Here is a 20,214-nt window from a genome sequence, read left to right on the forward strand (position 1 = left end):
GAAGAGGGGGGAAGAGGGATGCGGTGGGGAGGGGATGCTGGGCCAGAGCCGGGGGATGCGGGATGGGGAGGAGGGGGCAGAGGGACCCTGGGGAGTAGGAGGCAGGGGGAGGGGGGATGCTGGGCTGGAGCCGGGGGATGCGGGATGGGGAGGAGGGGGCAGAGGGACCCTGGGGAGTAGGAGGCGGGGGAGGGGGGATGCTGGGCCGGGGCGGGGGGATGCGGGATGCTGGGGGGGCGGGGGAACTGGTGAGAGCTGCCGGGGGAGGGGTGAGGAGGGGATGCCGGCTGGAGGATGCCGGGCGGATGCTGGGGGATGCCTGGCTGGAGGATGCTGGGCCGAGCCGAGGGCGCCGGCTGCGGAGCCGCCTTCCCAGCCGACGCGCGAGCGGAGCCCGGCTCCCGGAGCAGCCCATGAGGAGCCCAGCCGGGGCCGGCACAGCCTGGGCTCCTGCCTCGCGTGGCCCCGGCTGCTGCTGCTTCCCGGGAAGCGCCTGGGCTGGATCTAGCCGAGATGTGGACTCCGGGCCGCAGGTGAGCTATGGGCTCGGGCTGATTCGGACTGGGGGGCAGTCAGTGTGATGGGGGGCAAAGTGATCTGGATAGGGGGGCAGTCAGTGCGGTGGGGGCCAGGGTGATCCGGACTGGGGGGCAGTCAGTATGATGGGAGCAGAGTGATCTGGATTGGGGGGCAGTCAGTGCGATGGGGTGCAGTCAGTATGATGGGGGGCAGGGTGATCTGGATTTGGGGGGCAGTCAGTGTGACGGGGGGCAGTCAGTGCAATGGGGGGCAGGGTGATCCGGACTGGGGGACAGTCAGTGCGATGGGGGCAGGGTGACATGGATGGGGGCAGAGGGGCAGTATGGGGGTGCACTGTCAGGATGATGTCTAGTTTGCAGGTGTCTGCTTCCCCCTACTCTCCCTCTCTATTAACAGGGGTGGGGGCACTGCCCTCCAGGAGCTGGGGAAAGGGTTCAGCAGGGGCAGGAAGGGTGGCCCAAGGTGGGATGGCGACCAAGAGGCTGGCATCACTGGTGGGGGAGCAGGGCAGTGATGCCCAGGGTCCAGAGATGAGGATGGGGCTGCGATGGGCCATAGTTTAAGGAGGGCCAGAGGGAGCCAGCGGAGGGGCTGGCGGGCGGCAATTGGGGCCATGGTCGGAGGTGACCAGAGCAGACTGGCATTGCAGCAGACGGGAGAGGGCTGATGTGCTGGAGGAAGCCACAGAAGGACTATTGGCTCCCAGTGGGGGTGTGATCTGGGGATCCCATGCTGCTGTGGTCCCTGCAGGCAGAGCCAGCCAGCCTTTCTGCACTTTGGGCCCTTTCCTAGGCAGCTGTGTTGGGAGGCCCGAGTCCCTGTGTCAGCTCTTACTGTCAGGGATGTGCTCTGTGCAGGGGCTGCACAAACTGGGCCGGGGCTGCACAAACTGGGCCCTCTGCTGCTGCCCTGCAGGCTGCGATAAGGGCAAAGTCCCTTTTTGCACCTCTGAGGCCTCCTGCCCTGCAGGGGGCTAGTTCATGCCGCAGCTGCTGAGCCGTATCTCCTTGGATTCCCGCTCTGTCCTCGGCGGGGCTGGTGCTATGCCGGCTGTAGCACAATGTCCCTGCTCCCCTATCGGTGTGAGCCCACGCTGCGGGATCACCATGTCACTCCACTGGGCTGCAGCCTGCAAAGGTGTGGGGACGGGGCTTGGTCTCAGTGGCTGGGCAGGAGGGGATTGCTGGGTTGTAACCAAGTGCCCCAACATAGTGCCACTGTGACCGCTCTCAGACCTCCCCACAGCTGGCCCCCGAAGCTCAGGAGCTGAGCTCATTGATGCATGGTGTGCAGGCAGAGAAGCGGGCCCTTTGCTGCTGGGACCCACCTGTGGGTTCTCTTCTCAGCCAGCTAGGGCAGCATGTGGTTCACAGCACCCCACCTCCCTCCCTCATTGCTGCACCACCTCAGAGCCCTGCTCCATCTCACTCAGCTCCCGGGACTCCTCCACCTGCCCTCCAAGAACTGCCAGCTGCATCTTCCTGATCCCAGTGGCCCACTGCCACTCACAGGGACCCTCCTCCTGCCTGCCTCCTTACAGCAACCGTCAGCGCTGTCCCTGCTGCAGAGTCCCTCCCTCACCCTCTGAATAGGCTTGGGGTCAGACGCTGTAAGGTTTTGCCGAGGAAGCAATATTGGTAACATCGTTCTGTCTGGGCTTCAAGTTCCTGGTGCGAGTGCATCTTCAAGTTCCTCAGACCGCTCTGTTTGTGAATGGGGCATGGGCATTGGCTCCAGCACCCCTGTGTTGGCTAGTTGAATGTGTGCGGGTATTTTGGGGAAAGCATGAGGGCCTCTGAAGGCCTGTGATGGGGTGTGCAAAGCTTGCTGCTGGGTTTAACAGGACGTAATGTGCCACTGGCAAGTTACCCTAGCTCAGAGCATTAGATCCTGCCTTTTGATTTGGGTAGCACTAGTATTTTGAAATGCCTTGGTCCTCTAAAAGGCAGCAGATTGCACCTGGCCTCTCAAAACGTTGCAGGGGAGAACAGCAACTCCCCATGCCCTAGTTGATTGTCTCCTGTCCCCCCAGCACAGCTCCCACACTTGCCTGTCTAGCTATATCTCCTAATGTAAGAGGAAGGATGAGCATTTCTATTGCACCCAAAGTCAGGAGGTGCAAAGGGATGGTTCTAATTTCAGGGAGTGCTCAGTGGCCTTTGCTATAGTTAAGGTTACAGAAGAGTTTTGACTCTGTTCGATTCTCCCTGCTGTTACATGCTTCGTTTTTGGAGACATTCACCTTTTGGGGCTGAAAATTGTCATGCTCAATTTCTCGCCAAAAGTGCTGCTTCTTTTTTTCCTGCACAGTTTGAGGAAAATTCCTCTTCTGCTGTTTTTGAGTTGAATGAGGGGGAGAAGAAAACATTTTTCTGTTTCAAAATAGTCACACTTTAGGGAGGGGCATGCTGAAAAAACAGATGACATGTGACACTGTTGAAGACTAGCTTGGTTTAAAAAACATTGGCTGAAGGTCTGTGCAACAGGGTGGCCTCCCCAGGGCTGGAGAGCCTGGGGCTGAGCCAGCCTTGACAAGGAGGATGAGCCCCATCTGGGGGGAATCAGGGATTCCAATGTAAAAGCAGCTGGAAGTTGCACTGAAGGGGAAAAAGCTCCTGGCAGCTGTGGCAGAGCCTGTGGAGAGGGAGGAAAGCTCTCTAGGTACAGTGGCCTGGGAGAGACCCTGACCAAGCAGAGCGGAGGCTGCAGAAGCCCCAGACAGAAAGTCCTGGGAAGAGGAAGAGACATCTTAGGTTGTATGGATCTATGCGTGGACTTGGTTTTGGTGTTTTGAGTTTTATTTATGGTTTATTGTGTATTCATAAGCCCAGTCTCCAAGGAGGGGTATTTTTTGACCAGGAAAAAGCCTCAATTGAAGTTTATTTGAACAGACCAAGAGGGGAAACTGAGGCAGGCTGCCTGTAGCATGACCCAGGGCCACGAGGAGGCACACGGGAGGTAGCTGGCCTGGTTACAGTCTGAAAGTTACTTACGGAGCATGCGGTGTACATTTTTCACTGTCAGTAGGTGCGTGCCTACAGAGAGGTCTGCAGTGCCTTCATGGCCAGCATGACAACTGGCATGTCAACTTCAGCCACTCCTGGCTTCAAAACTCCGGAGCCCATTTCCTTTAGGCTTTGTGTGTTTTGTGACTGTTTCCCTGACAGCAGAGTCAAGCCCAGACTGAAGAAAATAGTTTCAGGAGATTCACGGATGTTTAAAATCAATGTGTTGAAATGTCACTGGAATAAGGGAAACAAGCAGAGTACCTGGCTCAGTGTTAGCACCACAGGCTTCTTTCTGTGACTCTCTGCGGTTGACACATGATGGAGCTGAGCCTAGAGAGGAGAGCTCTGTCTCTGGGGGTGATGGGGTGAGCTCCTCAAAGACTGGCTGTGTGGAACACCTGTCTGGTTGCATTGCTCTGGGGTTTGCTAGTGGATTTGATCTCTGACACGCACCCAGTTCCATGCCGCTGGCTGTCACCCGCGCCTAGAAAGGCCGAAGCAGCTGCTGCCGCTCTGAGGCCGTTGGCAGATCACTCTCCCCGGCTGGGAAGCAGGGAGAGTGCTGGCACTAGGTTCTCACTCTGTGGTGGACCGTTTCCTATGCACAGCTCGATGCATCAGCTGCCCCTTGTGGGGGTCAGAGAGGGATTCCCCTCCCCCAGCACCCATGTACAGCATTGCAGACAGGATACCACGTAAGCTGGGCCAATAACTGGAGCTGGTGCCACGAGCCCGGTGTTCTTTCTGTACCGCTCCTGACCAAACTGCCTGCCTGATTCCATGCCTCCTTGGCCAAGGCGCTCTCCTGGTGTGTGTGAAGGGTGAGTGAGCTCAGGCTGGGACTGGCAAGGTTTCCTTGTTCTGCCCTTGAGAACCCATCTCTGCGGTGGTTGGCCTCCTTGCTCAGAGGAGTGCAGGCGGGTGGGGTCACTCTCACAGCCAGCCTTTTCTTTCTCTGCTCCCATAGCTGCACATGTGGCTCCATCCTTCGCCATGAGAGGCAATGGGAGCAGGCCAATGGTGAATGCCAGTGTTCCTTACAGGCTCAGTGACGGTGACGCCCCCGGCCTCGGGGCGTAAGCTGCTCTCAGTGCTGTGGTGTATACCCCCCTCTGGGAACCCCCTCGGGGTACATGGCTCCTGCCACAGCTGGCGTGATAACAAGGCAAGCCCTTGTAGTGGTACCCATGGTCTTACAATGCAGGTGCTTTTCTTAGGGGCAGGCTGCTAGGACAGTCTCTGAAAGTCTCTGGGTAAGGATAAAAGGGGTAAAAAACAAGGGTGATGTCATGGTGGGGGGGTCTACTACAGACCACCTAACCAGGAAGAGAAGGTGGATGAGGCTCCTTTTAAACAACTAATAAAATCATCCAAAGCACAGGATTTGGTGGAGATGGGGGACTTCAGCTACCCAGCCATCTCTTGGGGAAAATAATACAGCAAGGCACAGATTATCCAACAAGTTCTTGGAATGTGTTGGAGTCAATTTGTTCTATATTTAATTTTGACAAACGGGGAGGAACTGGCTGAGAATTTGGAAGTGGAAGGCACCTTGGGTGAAAGTGATCATGAAATGATCGAGTTCATGATTCTAAGGAATGGTAGGAGGGAAAACAGGCCAATAAAGATAATGGATTTCAAGAAGGCGGACTTTAGCAAACTCAGGGAGTTGGTAGGTAAGATCCCATGGGAAGCAAGTCAAAGGGGAAAAACAGCTCAAGAAAGCTGGCAGTTTTTCAAAGAGACTTTATTAAAGGCACAAGAGCAAACTAGCCCACTGCGTAGGAAAGATAGGAAGTATGGCAAGAGAATACCCTGGCTTAACCAGGAGATCTCCAGTGATCTGAAACTCAAAAAGAGAGTCTTTTATAAAAAGTGGGAACTAGGTCAAATTTTGAAGGATGAATATACATAAACAACACAATCATGTAGGAACAAAATTAGAAAGCCTAAACACAACACAAGATTAAACTAGCTAGAGACATAAAGACATTTGTAGACATTTGTCTACAAATACATTAGAAGCAAGAGGAAGACAAAGGTCAGGGTAGGCCCATTATTCAATGAGGGGGGAAGACAATAACAGAAAATGTGGAAATGGCAGAAGTGCTAAATGACTTTTTTTGTTTCAGTTTTCACCAAAAAGGTTAGAAGCAATTAACATAATGAACGTCAGTGAAAATTAGGTATGATCTGATGCTAAAATAGGGAAAGAACATGTTAAAAATTACTTAGATAAATTAGATGTTTTCAAGGCAGCAGGGCCTGATGAAATGCAGCCTAGAATACTCAAGGAGCTGACTGAGGAGATATCCCATTAGTGATTATTTTTGAAAAATCATGGAAGACGGGAGAGATTTCCAAGGACTAGAAGAGGGCAAATATAGTGCCCATCTATAAAAAGGGAAATAAGGACAACCCAGGGAATTTAGCTTAACTGCAGTACCCGGAAAGATAAAGCAATCAATTTGCAAACACCTAGAAGATAATAAGAAGGTAAGTAACAGTCAGCATGGATTTATCAAGAACAAATCATGTCAAACCAACCTAATAGCTTTCTTTGACATGGTAACAAGCCTTGTAGATGGGTGGGAAAGTGGTAGATTTTTAAGAGCAGGGTAGACAAACACCTGTCAGAAATGGTCTAGAATCTGATAATACTTAGTCCTGCCTTGAGTGCAAGGGACTGGACTAGATGACCTCTCGAGGTCCCTTCCAGTCCTACACTTCTATGATTCTCTGACAGGTATAACTGGCTCTGAACCAGAGTCACACACATGGCAGTCCGGTTATTGAGTAGAGGTTCAATGGTGGGTATAAGGGTGAGCTTTTCCTACAGGCCTGTGCTGCCCCTATACAGACAGCATGGGCCTCTCTCTGCGGGCAGAAATCTTCTGGCTTGTGGGGCTAGTAGGGTTGTCTGATATCCTGGACATGTGTAGCTCAGTAGCTTGTCTGGCAGCCGTACATGATGATGTCTGGCTTGTCCAGACGGGACTCTGGCTACCCTGTCCTGCTAGACAGGTTCTTCCAAGCTGCGCTGACTCCATGACCAACTCCTCTCATCTCTCCCCGCCTTGAGGACATGAGTCCAACTCTTCCTCCAGCCCCCGCTGCTGCCCTCCCCCTGTGAAAAGCTCAGGCCAGCTGCACTGGGGTTTGTATTGAAACTCGGTCCCGCAGTAGCTGCTCAACTCCTTCTTCTGCTTCCCCCAAGGGTCCCCCTGCAGCTGCTGATGGCAGAGGCCACTGCTACCCTGCCACTGACCTGACTCCCCCAGAGGGATCTGGGGGACCAGACTTCTCCTGTTGCAGCAGCTGGGCTGCCTCCCCCAAGTCCTTCCCCTCCTGGTGATTTCCCCTGATTCCCTGAGCTACAGCCCCACGGCTGCCCAGCTGCCTGCTGTGACCCATGTCTGGAGCTGCCCCTCGGAGCCTGGGCGCTGCCCTTGGCCTGTCACAGAATGGCACGGTTCCCTGGTAGGCCCTCCCTGGGTTCTCTGCAGCAGTGACTCATCCACTGCTCCCACTGCTCCCATTGCCAGGCTGCCTTGAATTCCCACCTCCCGCTTGGACCCGTGTCTGCCCCTTACAGCTGCTGGGTGGGTTCCCCCAGCCCGGCCACCCAGCCTCCCTTCAGCAGCATTGTGACACCTCTCTGCTTGGCTCCTTGCTGGCGTTGGGCCTCTCTTGCCACCTCCTCAGGCCCAGCTGTGCTGGGGGAAGGGAGGTTAGTTTCTTTCTGGCCACGATGCTCCAGGCGAGTGCAACTCTCCTGGCCCAGCCCCTGTTAAAAAGGTCCCAGGGTGCCTGCTCCCCAGGCCTCTATTTGGGCTCAGTCAGCCACGTGGCTTCCTATGCTTTGGTGACCCAAGTCCAGGTCCTTGGGGTTTGCACCCAGTGACAGGCTGGTGGGATCCACTAGTGCAGGGGCACAGCGCTATGCGGCCTGCCTCTTCCCCCTGGAGACAGCTTGGTGCTCTTGGGGCTGGAGGCCAGGAACCTGGCTGGGGGCTCCTCTGCCCTCTGACAGTGACCTAGGACAAGTCACTTCCCCAAGACCTTTCAAATGTGGGGGCTAAGCCTAGGCCCTTTGCCCTGCATTTAGGCATCAGAACAGAAGCAGCGTGATCTCCGAGATGTTGGGACCCACAGCTCCCATCTGAGCTGGGGGAGCTGCAGGTGCCAGCATCTCTGCTCACCGGGCCCCTGATGCTGAGGTGCCGAACTCTGGGAACCCGAGTGTGCAGACATAGGCCTGCATGTACTGCTTGTGGAGATGGACTTGGTAGCCCCGGGATGGGAATGTACAGCCGCCACAGCCTGCTAATCAGTCCGGCTGACTTGGAGTGTGAGCTGCATTTGTTCAGGGGTGATGGCATTGGACAGAAGCCTCTGTCGTTTGCAGCCAGCGACGCACCAGCAGGGAGGCTGGGGATGCAGAGAAAGCAGCTGTGTAACAAAGCCGACGTCTGGCTGTCTTGCTCTCTGCGTCTCCACCATTCGGAGTGCGTTTTCACCGTCCCCCCTCTGTGGGCGGCAGGATTTGTGGCCGTCCTTTGGATAATTCCAGACTGCTGCAGGCCCAGTTCCTGTCCAGACCACAGGCTGAGACCAGACCAAGAATAGCCTGCCCGGAGTGCTGGAATGTGCAGCATGGGGTGTTGAGGGGGGGGCAGCCTGCTTCGAAACAACATGCTGCTGAGACGTGACCCCCCCACTGGAGACCGTTTCCATGGAGTTGTGACACAGGTGTAATAATCAGCTGGGCTTCTCTGGGTAATGCTGTCCATTTACCCCCAGAACCTAGTGTGCACATGTCACGGGTGCATGGCGTCTTCAGACAGGATCCTGCACGGCAAGGGGGGAACAAAGGCTGGGAGGGTGGCAGATCCAGCAGGGACCCACTGGGGGACTCAAGATTCTCCTTTCTGGGCATCTGATGTGTGTGGGCAGGGGGCTTAGAAAGCAGGCTGGCTCTCATCAGCTTGGCAGCATTCGCAGCTCTGCACTCGTGGGGCTGGAGGCTGTGCTTTCCACCCCAGGAGCTTGCATAATGCCGTGGGCTCCAGGTGCCTCGGGTCCTGCTCCCCTTCAATGGACTCCTTGTTGCTCTACGCCGGTTGGGGGGTAGCTGTGCACAGCACACAGGGCGCTAGTGCAGTTGTTTGATGACTGTCCGAGGCTCCACCTCCAGCAGAGCTGACAGCTCAGCCTGTGCTGAGAAACCCGTGCCAGCCAGTCATCTGGGAGTCTGTGTGAGTCCTCTGTGCTCAGCTGCTCTCCTGGCCTGCCTGCTCCGAGGTGTGCTGCTTTGGGACAGCCTGTGCTCTGTGATTCGGATAGAGACTCTCTGTGCCAAACCAGGCAGGAAGGAGACTGGCTCCTCTGCAGGGAGATGCTGTGCTTTTAGCTAGAAAAACCTGGGCCCTTCTTCTCCCTATGCGGATCGGTGAGGTGCTGTCCCCAGGAGCAAGCAGAGGGGCCGCAAGATGGAAGGGGCTGCGACAAGGAAAAAGTAAGTGTTGGGTCTGGCTTCTCCCTCTCGCCTCCTAAGCTGACTTAGCACAGACGGGCTGTAAATGTGACTTTCCTGTGCAAACCCCATGCAGGCTGCCTCCCAGAGCGGCTCTTGGGATCCCTCTTTGCCTCACCCTGCCATCCCGGGCTGTGCTGCCCCCTACAGCATGCCATGTGGGTGGGAGCCCCATTGCTGGCTGCAGCACACCCCCCCCATGGTAGCTCACATGCACCTTAGCTCTAGTCCATGTGCACTGGACAGAGGGTTAGCACGGCAGGCCTGTTAGAACCATTTGTGTCACCAGCAAAGCTCCTCTCCTGCTAACGCAGCATTTTACCCCAGGCCAATCCATAGACAAGTCAGATAAGGTAGTGCTTGGTGTCCTGAAGCCATACTTGAAGCTGTGAGGCTGCCAGACCTCACTGGCTACCTGGGCTGGTCGGGATCAGTAGTTGGAAGGGGGCGCTCTCAGCTGGTGGATGGGTGACCGAAGGAACACCTAGATGCTTCAGGAAGTGCTGGGCTGGCTGACATCTGGCAGGTTCCATTTCAGAGCCCTGGCTGCTGGTTCAGTGGTGGGTGTAGCCGTCCTTGTATAAAGTTTGTGGATTAGTTTCTAAGCGCTGGCATACGCTTGAGCATTGACTGGAATAGTTATTTCATTGTAAGCCCTGTGTGGGTTTACTCTTATTCCGGCGTAGCTGTTTTGGGACCTTTCCAAGGCAGACAAGGTGGGCACGGGAAAGTTCCCAGGAAAGCATTAATTCTCTGTTTCAGTGAGAGCCGTAGCATTGCACTGATGTAGTGTCCGAGGCTGGCTCTGATCCGTTATGTGCTCCCAGGAGGAGTGGGAGCAGGCGTGAAGGCTGCGGGGGAGAGGGCTCTTAAGAAGGTGGATTTGTAGGGGTGAAGGTGACGTGAGGAAATGAGACCAGATATGTCATGTTTAGGTCTGGTTGTGCCTCAGCTTGAGTGCCATAGACAATTGCACTACCAGTAAGCTAAGCATCGCCCATTTAATCCCCTGGTGCAGGGCGTTCTTGGGGAGGGGTGCGTGGCTGTCAAATGGGCTTCCCACCTGGCCTCACTGGAGCCTTGATTGTAACCTTGAGACCATGCTTGTCCCAGCCCCCCCTTCTGCTAGCCTTTGCATGGGAGAGAGAATGGGGGAGGAGTTGGGCTGGAGGCTTGCGTTGGTGGGGCGCTGGGGATGGAACGGGAGGAAGCTGTTTTTGCGTGTCTCTCAGCTGCATCCTCTGTGTCCAGCGCTCTGTACTGCACCTAGAGCGGAAGATGGGTGGAAACACTCCAGCCACATCAGTTGTGCTGACTAGCCCCTGCCCTCCTGGCTCCCATGCCATGTGCTGCTCCTGCACTGGGGGAATTCTCCCCTGCCCCGGTCGGGAATCTCTCCCTACCTTGTGTGACCCTGCTTAGAGCAGGTCTCCACCCTCCAGCCTCTGTTGCCTTGTCACCGCTGGAGCTCTCGCTGTTGCGACCATGGGAGGGAGCTGAGCCCAAGGCAGCAATGATGGGAAATGTTTGACCCGAAAGACCCCATGTAGCAAAGGCTGTGAGCTGAATGGGATCCTTCCTTCCTTCAGCAGAGTCCCAGGTGAAGTGTAGCTCGGCAGCGCCATGCCAGCCCCTCGGGGACATCTGTGCAACCCCACTGTCTTTGAATGAGCCCATCAGTTCCCTGCGGAGGCCCAGTGCCCTCAGTGGGGTTGTCTGATGGAGATATGGTGAACAGTTTGGGTGCGGTCTAGGGGCAGAGTGGTGGGCGGGGCCTTGGGGGAAAGAGGCTGAGTGGGGGAAGGGCCTGGGGGCAGAGCGCGGGGCCCACAAAAGATTAATCTGGCCCTGCGGGTGCTGAGCACCCCCTATTTTTTTCAGTGGGTGCTTGAGCCTTGGAGCACCCATGGAGTTGGCACCTATGGATATACACTGTATCTACCCTTGGAGCTGGGTGGACAATGCCCCATGAGGAGACAGAATCACGCTAACTCTCCTGGGCTCGGGTGCTAAAACTGTAGCTCACGAAAGCTTATGCTCTAATAAATTGGTTAGTCTCTAAGGTGCCACAAGTACTCCTTTTCTTTTTGCGAATACAGACTAACACGGCTGTTACTCTGAAACCTAAAACTAGACTGTAGCTGTGGAGCACGAGCGGTGAGATAGTGTCACGGAGTGTGGGGGAGTCCGGGCCCTGCACCCCTCTTCCTGGGATTCACTGAGACTCTCAGCCAGCCAGTAAAACAGAAGGTTTATTGGACAACAGGAACACAGTCCAAAACAGAGCTTGTGGGTACAACCAGGACCCCTCAGTCAAGTCCTTCTGGGGGAGCAGGGAGCTTAGACCCCAGCCCTGGGGTTCCCTGCATTCCTCCACCCAGCACCAAACTGAAACTAAACCCCCCCAGCAGGCTCCCTTCTGCAGCCTGTGTTCACATTCCTGGGCAGAGGTGTTACTGCTCCCTCCCCCTCCTGGCTCAGGTTACGGGCTCTCAGGTCTCCCATCCCCAGGGCACATTCCCAGGTCAACACTCCCCCCTCCCTGCTGCGTCACATCCTCACAGATGGCAAGTGTGTGCCCAGCGGAGACGCTAGGTACATCCACAGGGTGGCTAGCTGCTCCCACTGCTTGCGCTGCAGTGGCTGCTCTGTATTTTTACCACACTAGCCCGAGGAGGGCTAGCTGAGTGCGTCTCCTTGAGCTGGAAATAGGACCCTGAACTTGCAGTGTTGATGTACCCTGTGTCTTCTCTGCCCCTAAAACCTAACTCCATGTAAAATCCTAGTGGAGATAAGGCACTGGTAGTGCTTACTTTGACATAGCTAGTTGAGATAAATGCCACATGGAGGAGTTAGGCTGAGTGCAACTAGCTACGCTGAGAATTACCTGTGCCTGGTAATTGTCTCCAGTAGGATTTCACAGCAATTGAGCTCTCCCCAGCTCTACACATTACACCCTTTTTTGCCACAAAGACAGACCCTCAGCGCATTGGCTCCGCAGGGCTAATAGGAATAAAAAGTACCAAAAATGGAATATTGCTGTCACAGCTTAGCTCTTGAAATCCCTTGATTTGTGTGCTTCATTTCTTCCTGGTGTTTTAATCACAGAGCTTGATGCTTTGGTGAATGCAGGAGTGATCTAGGAACCTCCTAATGTTCGGGTTAGCTCCCCAGGAGCTTCCCCAAGTGAAGAGGAATGTAGCTTTGGAAACATGCAAACGTTAGTGAAGCAGGTTGTTTGACTCACTGGTGTGGCACCTCCTGCTGGCCGTTCTGGGCATTAGCTCTTTCCAGCCTTGGAGCGCCTGCTTCTGGCCAATGTCTCACCTGCCTCAGGCCCCCATGTCCCTCCCGGACCCCGGTGTCCCTTACCTCAGGGTGCTGCCTCCCTGCAGTGCCCCCACACTCTGGGTCTCCCCTCCCAAGGGAACCCCCAACCCTCTACACCCACCTTGCCTCAGTGGCTACTACTAGTCATCATCCAGCCCCTCTCACTGGGACAAACTGCAGTCTGTAATGGCCACTCATCGTCGGCAAGGGGGTTGGACCAGCTGCCTCTGGCTAACCCTGGGCTACACCTCTTTAGCCCCAGTACCTGCCTTTGGCCTTTAACAAGGCCTACAGCCTGGGGAGTTGCCAGGGTGGAGCTCCCCAGCTCCTCTTGCCTTGCCTTGCCCTGCCCTAATTCCAGGCAGCTAGGTCCTTCTTCCTCCCAGGCTGGAGAGAGACTAGTCCAGCTCCTAGTTCACAGCCCTTTTATAGGGCCAGCTGTGGCCTGATTGGGCATGGCCCCAGCTGTGGCTGCTCCCCCACTCAGCCTAGCTTTTTCCACCGGAGCGGGGTAACTGACCCGCTACAGTTAGCATTTTGCCTAGTTCCAGTTATCCTCTCTTACAGTGGAAGAGAACTGGTCTCAGCTAAGTATGCTCTCTACGTCTGTATAGGTTCTTGTGTTACAGTTTGGACAGTGTGATAAAACTTTTCAAACTGTGTGAGGGGGATGTGGTGTTAATTTCTTGATTCGTCTAATAGTTCATTAAGGGTGCAGTTTGTGGTGTATTGAGAATCGGGTTAAAATGACTAGCTATCACTTTAAGTGTAAGGTGTTTCCCAGGCCTGCTTGCAGGCTAAGGGGCTCTGTAGAGAAGCATGTAATCTGGGCCTTCAGCAGGCAGTCTGCAAAGAGCAAGGGGGGTGAGCTGTGCCGCTCTGCCTTAGGGAGCAGCCTGCTTTGTCTCTTTGTGTTTTTGGTTCCTACGTGTTAAGTTTCTGGATGCAAAGCAGTGAAGTCATGGAAACCTTCCTGAAACATAAAAACATAAAATATGCTAACTTCTCTTTGTGTGTGGTGAATGAAAGACAGTTCACCCCAATTCAGGGACCCCACTGCGTCAGCCCTGGCTTGAGAGGAGGTACATGGATCAGCTGCTTGGACATGAGGGTAAATTTCATCCTAGTTTCATTTTGAATTTCTTCCTTCTTCAGCTGCCAGGCAGATAGTTTTTCTCTTTTATTCCCCTACTAATGTGCTTTAGCTTAGTAAATTGTAATGCTGTTTCTCCTTTAGGGAACTCATTGCCTATGTACTTGTCTAATGCTGTGTAAAGTGATGAGCATTCCCTTCTCTCTGTTGGGGGTGTGTGTGTGTGTATTTATTGAATTGGTAAATAACCGATTACATTGATTTCCTGTGTATACCCTTGCTGTGGGATTTATAAGAGTTGTGCATGTGCAGTGTACCTCTGGTATGGAGCTTTCTTCCTCAGCTCATGAATTGTACATGAACTGGGGAAGGTCACACTGCGTGTGTGTGTGTGTCTGACAGGGGAAGCAGTGCCCTGCGTAAGCTCCTGCCTCGTAGCTCCTAACTCACGGGGGAGAAGAGCTCTCCTGTGACTTCCGGAGGTACACAGGGCAGCTCCTAACGGGCCCCCAGTGCCCTGCATTTTGCAGAGTCACTTACACCTGTGCAAAGGGAAGTTAAGACACTACCAGGTCAGAGCCATGTCCCTTGTTGGCTTTGCATAGGCATGGATGGTGACCTCATGGGAGGGGAGCTCAGCCTGTGTAGAGAAGGGCGGTCTGGGGGTGGCTGGGCCAATGAATCCACATCACGGAATTTCCTAAGAGATGTGGTGACGCTGTGTTAGGAGATTGTGAGGGCTGCAAAGTTAAAGCAGTCAAAGGTAGGGACGAGCCGGGAGTGGGGTGTGTCTGTGGCTCATGCAGGTACAGGCACTCTTTGACGTCCTGCCGACTGGGCAATAGCATGAAAGGACTCCTTGTTTCTGAAATGAAACTGGCTCTTTGTCAAGAGATCTATTTACAGAGGTGCTGCAACTGCAGCCAGCCTGCCAACCATGTGCACACGGACTGATTCCTCCTAACCTTTCCCTCCTGCAACTCGGGCTCCGCCCTCCCAGTTCCATGCAGGTTGCTGCTGTCTCTAGCCCTGGGTCTCAGTCTGTCTTTCTGCAGTGGAGATCCAGAGCGAGGCTGCATGAAGGGGCATGCCATGTTCTTGGTGGGAGGCCAGTGGCTTGAGATTTCTCTGTCTTGCACCCTGCAGTCTCCAGGGGGAGCAGCAGGCCCACTTCCCCAGCATCTACTGACCTATCTCTCCACTGGGGAGTAGGGCATGGTTGGGGGATCTCCCCAGCTCTTTCCATGGGGGAGGCAGCAGCTCTGTGTCCCCCACCATAAATTGGGGAGGGGGGGTTCCCCTGTGTCCCCAACTGTCCAATCCTCACTGCCCCCAAGAAATCCATCCCCCAAGTATATTCATTCTTCCCATCCCGTAACTCACCGCTTATTGATGCAATGACCGGCCTGGCCGAGGCAGGAATCCTGAGCGCCAGGAGGAGCTGCTGCCCTTCCAGCTGTAATAGACGCCATTGCCTTCCACTGCCCACCCAGCCCTGGGGGCACAGGGCTTGTTAAAGGAATACGCAAACAGGCAGGAAGTTAGTGACTCCCGTGTGTCTCTGTCCCAGGACATCAGGTCACTGGTAGCTCCACCTGGAGCCTGCCATGTTTTCTTTGGAAGATTCCTCCTGCAGAAAAGTTTGCCAATGCAGTGTTTGGTTCTGTATCAAAGCCGGGCCACAAGCCCAGCCTCATGCTCCTGGGTGCATGAACTCTGCTCACCGGGACACATGCACCTCCACTGCCTTGGGCACAAGGGCCCCGCTGGGGGGTTGGGCCAGCACTGTGCTCTGTGTTAGTTTGCTCGCATAGCATCTGAGCAGGGCCCCTCAAATGAGGAAGGAGCAGAGCTCACCATGCAGGTGGAGCGTGCTGCCAGAAGAGGTTAATGCAGTGGTGCAGAAAAGGCAGAAGGCTGAGTCCGATGGGTAGCAGGAGTTTCTGCTCAGGAACAGGGCTGGCTCTAGGCACCAGCAAAACAAGCAGGTGCTTGGGGCGGCACATTTCTAGGGGTGTCATTCCGGCGCCGGCCCTGCCACCCCTAGAAATGTGCCCCCGCCGCCCCAGCTCGCCTCTGCCCGCTCCCCTGAGCGCGTTGCCACCGCTCCGCTTCTCCCTGCTCCCTCCCAGGCTTGCTGCATGCAGAACAGCTGTTTCGTGCTGCAAGCCTGGGAGGGAGGGAGGGAGGAGAAGCCGAGCAGCGGCAAGCTCGGGGGAGGTGACAGTGGTAGAGCGGAGGCAAGCTGGGGCGGGGAGCGGTTCCTCTACCCCCCCCATTACTTCCTGTGCTCTCCCCCCCCTTGCTCACCTCCTCTTCACCTGCTCCCCTGAACGTGCGGCCTCTCCCTCGCCTGAGAGGGAGGGGGGAGAAGTGGAGCAGCGGCGTGTTCAGGGGAAGAGGCGGAGCGGAGGTGAGATAGGGTGGGGGCTTGCAGGGGGGGGAGCTGCAGGAAGCAATGGGGGGGGAAATGCGGCACGTCTGGGGGAGGAGGTGGGGCCGGGGATTTGGGGAAGGGGTTGGGAAGGGGTGGAGTTGGGGTGGAGCTGGGGGGGGCACAAAAAAAAGTGGGAGCTGCCAAAAATTTTTTCGCTTGGGGTGGCAAAAATCCTAGAGCCGGCCCTGCTCAGGAGGAGCCCTCTGTGCCCTCCTCCCTCCCCTCCCAAGGGGGGCTTGGATTTCTCTTCTCTTTGCCAGCAGCTCACACAGACCCACTCAAGTCTGAGTTGAGGGAATCTGAGCTGCTCATGGGTCTAGAGTGACTCTGTCCTGAGGGCACCTCCATTTCCATCTCAACTCTGCCATCCACCTGCAATGGCTTTGCTGTCCTTCCACTTATTGTCTGGCGCCAGACAGGGCCCCTCATGGGATTAGGGACCACACACACAAACACTTTTCTGTGGCTTGTAATTTGGCCAGGTCTGGACAGACTTTCCTGGAGCAGCAAAAGGTCCGGGCGGCTCTGATCCCAGACCTGTCCTCCTACCCCTGCCAGGTTTCTAACTTCCTGCTGTCAAACCCTGAGCTGCTCTGAGGAAAGGTTGCAGATAACCTTTATAAACACTGGCAGTGCTGCCTCCCGCCTGCCCCTCTATGTCAGTTCTCAAAACTGGCAGAGCTGCTGGAAAATCAAACGTATCAGCAATAAATGGAAAGCTGCAGCAGAGCCGAAATGTGGCACATTTCAGCCCCCAAGGTTACAGTTTAGCAAAGTTATAAGCAACTGAAGACAGAAGGTTCTTGCCATGCACAGGACTAGGCAGGCTGCAAACTCAGCAGCGCTGGGCGTTCAGCCGGCTCATGGAGGAGGAATCTCCGTGAATTGCAGCCAGTCCATAATGTGTGACCCAGCCCCATGCGCCAAGGCCCTCATTTTGCAGTGAACACTGCATGGGCTCAGAGGTCTGCCCGCACAGCACTCAGTGTGGGATCAGGACCTGAATTTCTTCCTCTTGCATGACAGCCTCAACTGCAGCAGCTCTTACCTTAATTGTAGTGCCTGTCCCGGTTATCAGGTGGACTGCACCTCTGAGCCCTCCTGGTGTCTCCGAGAGCACCCCATGGGAGCTCTGGCCATCACCTCTCAGGGTGGGGTCAGGCGATCCTGCCACTCTCAGAGCAGGAGCTGGGTTCAGCCCACTGTGAGTACCTCAGCAGGTCTGGTGTATGCCCAGACTCTGCAATTCTGTCCCTCCAGGACAGGACAGTGAGAATTAGTGACCCAACAGCTTCCTTTAATTAGCATTTGTTTAGAACAAAAGCATTTGAGAGAGAACAGATCTTAAAATAATGGAGCAAGCTCAATGGAATGGGTGTTTTCCCCTGATGCTTGCCATTCCCTTGACTGGGAAAGCACCATTCCATGGGGCCTGGGTATGTCCACATTGCAGCTTGGAGCAGGGTGACTCCAGCTTGGGTAGGCACACCTGCATGAGCTGGAATCTAGCGAGCATGGCTAAAAGCAGCAGTGAAGACGGGGGGTCTAGCCCATCACCACATGGGGCAATGTGAGTACGTACCCGGAGTTCCAGGGAGGCTTGTGCAGCCTCTGCTGGGGTCCAGGCTGCCATGTTTTCTCTACCATTTTTAGCCATGCTACCTAGAGCAAAGCTAGCACAAGTGTGCCCTAGGCTGCAGTCACCCCTCCGACTGCTGTGCAGATGTAACCTTTGCATCCCTTTGTGCCAGCTTGAACGCCTAGACAGCTGCTGACAGTGCCTCCTCTCTGCAGTAATCACAGCACTTCGAAACTGCTTGTAGCCCTGTGGTCTGGCGGGTCCCAGAATGTCTCCAAGTATAAATATTATAAGATTTGTACATTGCAGCTCCTACAGTGTCCACAACATTGTGTATCACTCCATTTCTGTCACAGCACCTACACCCTTTAGGAGATGTCAGGCTTCTCTCCTCAGGGAGCCATCCTATTTATGCCACATGCTGGAGCTTCCCCAAGCCCCACTTCGGGACAGGCCTAGAGAAAGTGGCTGATAAGTCTGTTGTCAGTGTACCCAGCCAGAGTTCCCAGCGTCGATGAGACACTAAACCAAAGTCAGAAATAAACAACTGGGCAGTGTTGCTAGCAGGACTACTTGAACATGTTACTTGAACATGACGTGAACAACCCTAGAGTGAACTCTGGGCACCGAACTGCTCGAATAGTGCTGTGGGATGGGGAATGCATTGAGTGCTTGGAACTCCCCGTATTGAGATACTTGGGGAGGACGGTGCTGGGGACACTCTGAATGGGGATGCTGGGATTTTGTATCGGGCTCTCTCTGGATCTGTGGCCGGCGGGGTGGTTTCTGTGGATAGGGGACAGTGCCACAGGTCATTATTGGGGTCTCGGTCAGTAAAAGAAGGGAAGCTTTCTGCCTTGGGAACCCAGCCCTGCTGTGCAGTGCTGTCTATTGACATCGCCCCATGTGTTCTTCTCCGCAGGGCTTGCTGTGATGGTGACGGGAAGGAGATGGTGCCCGGAGCCAGTCACTTGACAGGTAAGGAGCACTGCCCTGTATTGAAGAGCTGGCCTGCTCCCAGGTCGGGCATGGCCCTGCTGTCTGTGTGGGCGCCTCTGATCTGTGTTCTTCGCTCCGCCCACTCCCAAGACCCTTGTAAATGTCAGGAGTGTGCTGTGTGTCCCCCATCCCAGTTAGCACTGGAGGTCTAGCAGCAAACTTTGGTGTACCCCACTGGTCACCTTTCTCCAGCGCAACTCGTGGCCATTTATAATGACCCTTCCGCTGTGGTCGTTCAGCCAGCTTCTACCTCATCTGGCAGCACATGTATTCTAGCTAATTCATGTTATTCTTTTGAGTACGCTGTAACCTTGATCCACTAACTTTGTAATTCCCTCAGCAAAGCAATCCAGTTGGTCTGGGATAGCTAGTTAGTTACAGACTCCAGCACATTACTCATGCTTCCATTACCCTCCAGCTGTTTTTAGATCTCTTTTCCTCTTAATGTGTTGTCATGTGATCATGCAGACTCTGTCTCTGCATAGTGACCAATCTTCCATTATAACCCTTATGAGATAGGAGAGCAAGAGTAGCTCAGTGGTTTAGGGTGCTAGCAGGAGGCTTGAGAGACCTTGATCCACCCTGCCCCACCAAAGACTTCCTGTGTGACTTGGCCAAGTCATTTAGTGTCTCTGTGTCTCGGTTCCCAGCTGCACAATGGGGATTTTCACCTTTCCCCCCAGGGAAATACATCCGAATGTGAGGTGCTCTGGTACATAAGAGAGAGTTCTTGCCCATGTTCTGTTTCTTTGGCTTGGGAACGAGTGCACTTCTCACAACCATTTCCCCTGCTTTCCGGCTCCCTGTCCGGACCTTGATTCCAGGCCCAGGCCCAGATTTCTTTCCCTGTGGGCTCCTGAAAGTCCCCAGGAACTGCTGGGGACCCTAGTACTGTCTGTGTTGTGCGTATGGTTCCTGCTGGCCCACTGAGGCCTGCAGCAGGGCCTGTGGGCTTCAGGGGTGCCGCAGGGGCAAGGGCTGGAGTCAAGGTATGGCGCCTGAGGAAGCAGGGACATGCAATAAGAAGCTGGCTGAGTACCATGCCAACCCCTGACGCTTCATAGGTGTCCGTACTTCCTGGCTCTCTGGTACCTGTGACTTGCAGAGCAGCCTGGCTCAGCTGGTCCCATTGGACAGCAGAGCTCAGGGGCTCCCCAAGCTGATCTGTTTCTGGTACATGTCAGACAATTCAAACTGCCAAGGACATGAGGATGACTTCAGACAAAATACTTGACGCTTTGGGTAAAGCTGAGGGTTACTATCAGTGAGCTCAGGATAAAAAACCCTGAAACAATGCTGTAATGTAATCACATCAGAATGGCCATAGCGGGTCTGACCAATGGTTCAGCTAGCCTAGTATCCTGCCTTCTGACAATGACCGGTGCCAGATGCTTCTGAGGGAGTTAACAGAACAGGGCAATTTATGGAGTGATCCCTCCCGTTGTCCAGTCCCAGCTTCTGGCAGTCAGAGATTTAGGGACACCCAGAGCATGGGGTCATGTCCCTGACCATCTTGGCTAATAGCCATTGATGGACCTATCCTCCATGAACTTATCTAGTTCTTTTTTGAACAAGTTATACTTTTGGCCTTCACAACATCCATGAAGAGTTCCACAGGTTAACTATGTGTTCTGTGAAGAACTACTTCCTTATGTATGTTTTTAATTTGATGACTATTAATTTCATCGGGTG

General features: G+C 54.6%; 1 protein-coding gene across 3 annotated transcripts in view; it reads left to right on the plus strand.

Moving 5' to 3' along the window:
* Nucleotides 1-291: 291 nt before the first annotated feature.
* Nucleotides 292-20,214, plus strand: part of PDE4DIP (phosphodiesterase 4D interacting protein) — a 150,196-nt gene continuing 130,273 nt past the window's right edge. The window contains exons 1-2 of one of the 3 annotated variants that reach the window (XM_073356288.1): nucleotides 292-533; nucleotides 18,446-18,501. In XM_073356288.1, the coding sequence (XP_073212389.1) occupies nucleotides 514-533; nucleotides 18,446-18,501 (76 nt within the window). In that variant the 5' untranslated portion in view covers nucleotides 292-513. Of the gene's footprint in view, nucleotides 534-8,826; nucleotides 9,067-18,445; nucleotides 18,502-20,214 lie in introns of those variants that run through there. The other 2 variants (XM_073356295.1, XM_073356287.1) reach the window with 2 other exon arrangements.

Source organism: Lepidochelys kempii, chromosome 8 (genome assembly GCF_965140265.1).
Source record: "Lepidochelys kempii isolate rLepKem1 chromosome 8, rLepKem1.hap2, whole genome shotgun sequence".
NCBI classification, from domain to species: domain Eukaryota; kingdom Metazoa; phylum Chordata; order Testudines; family Cheloniidae; genus Lepidochelys; species Lepidochelys kempii.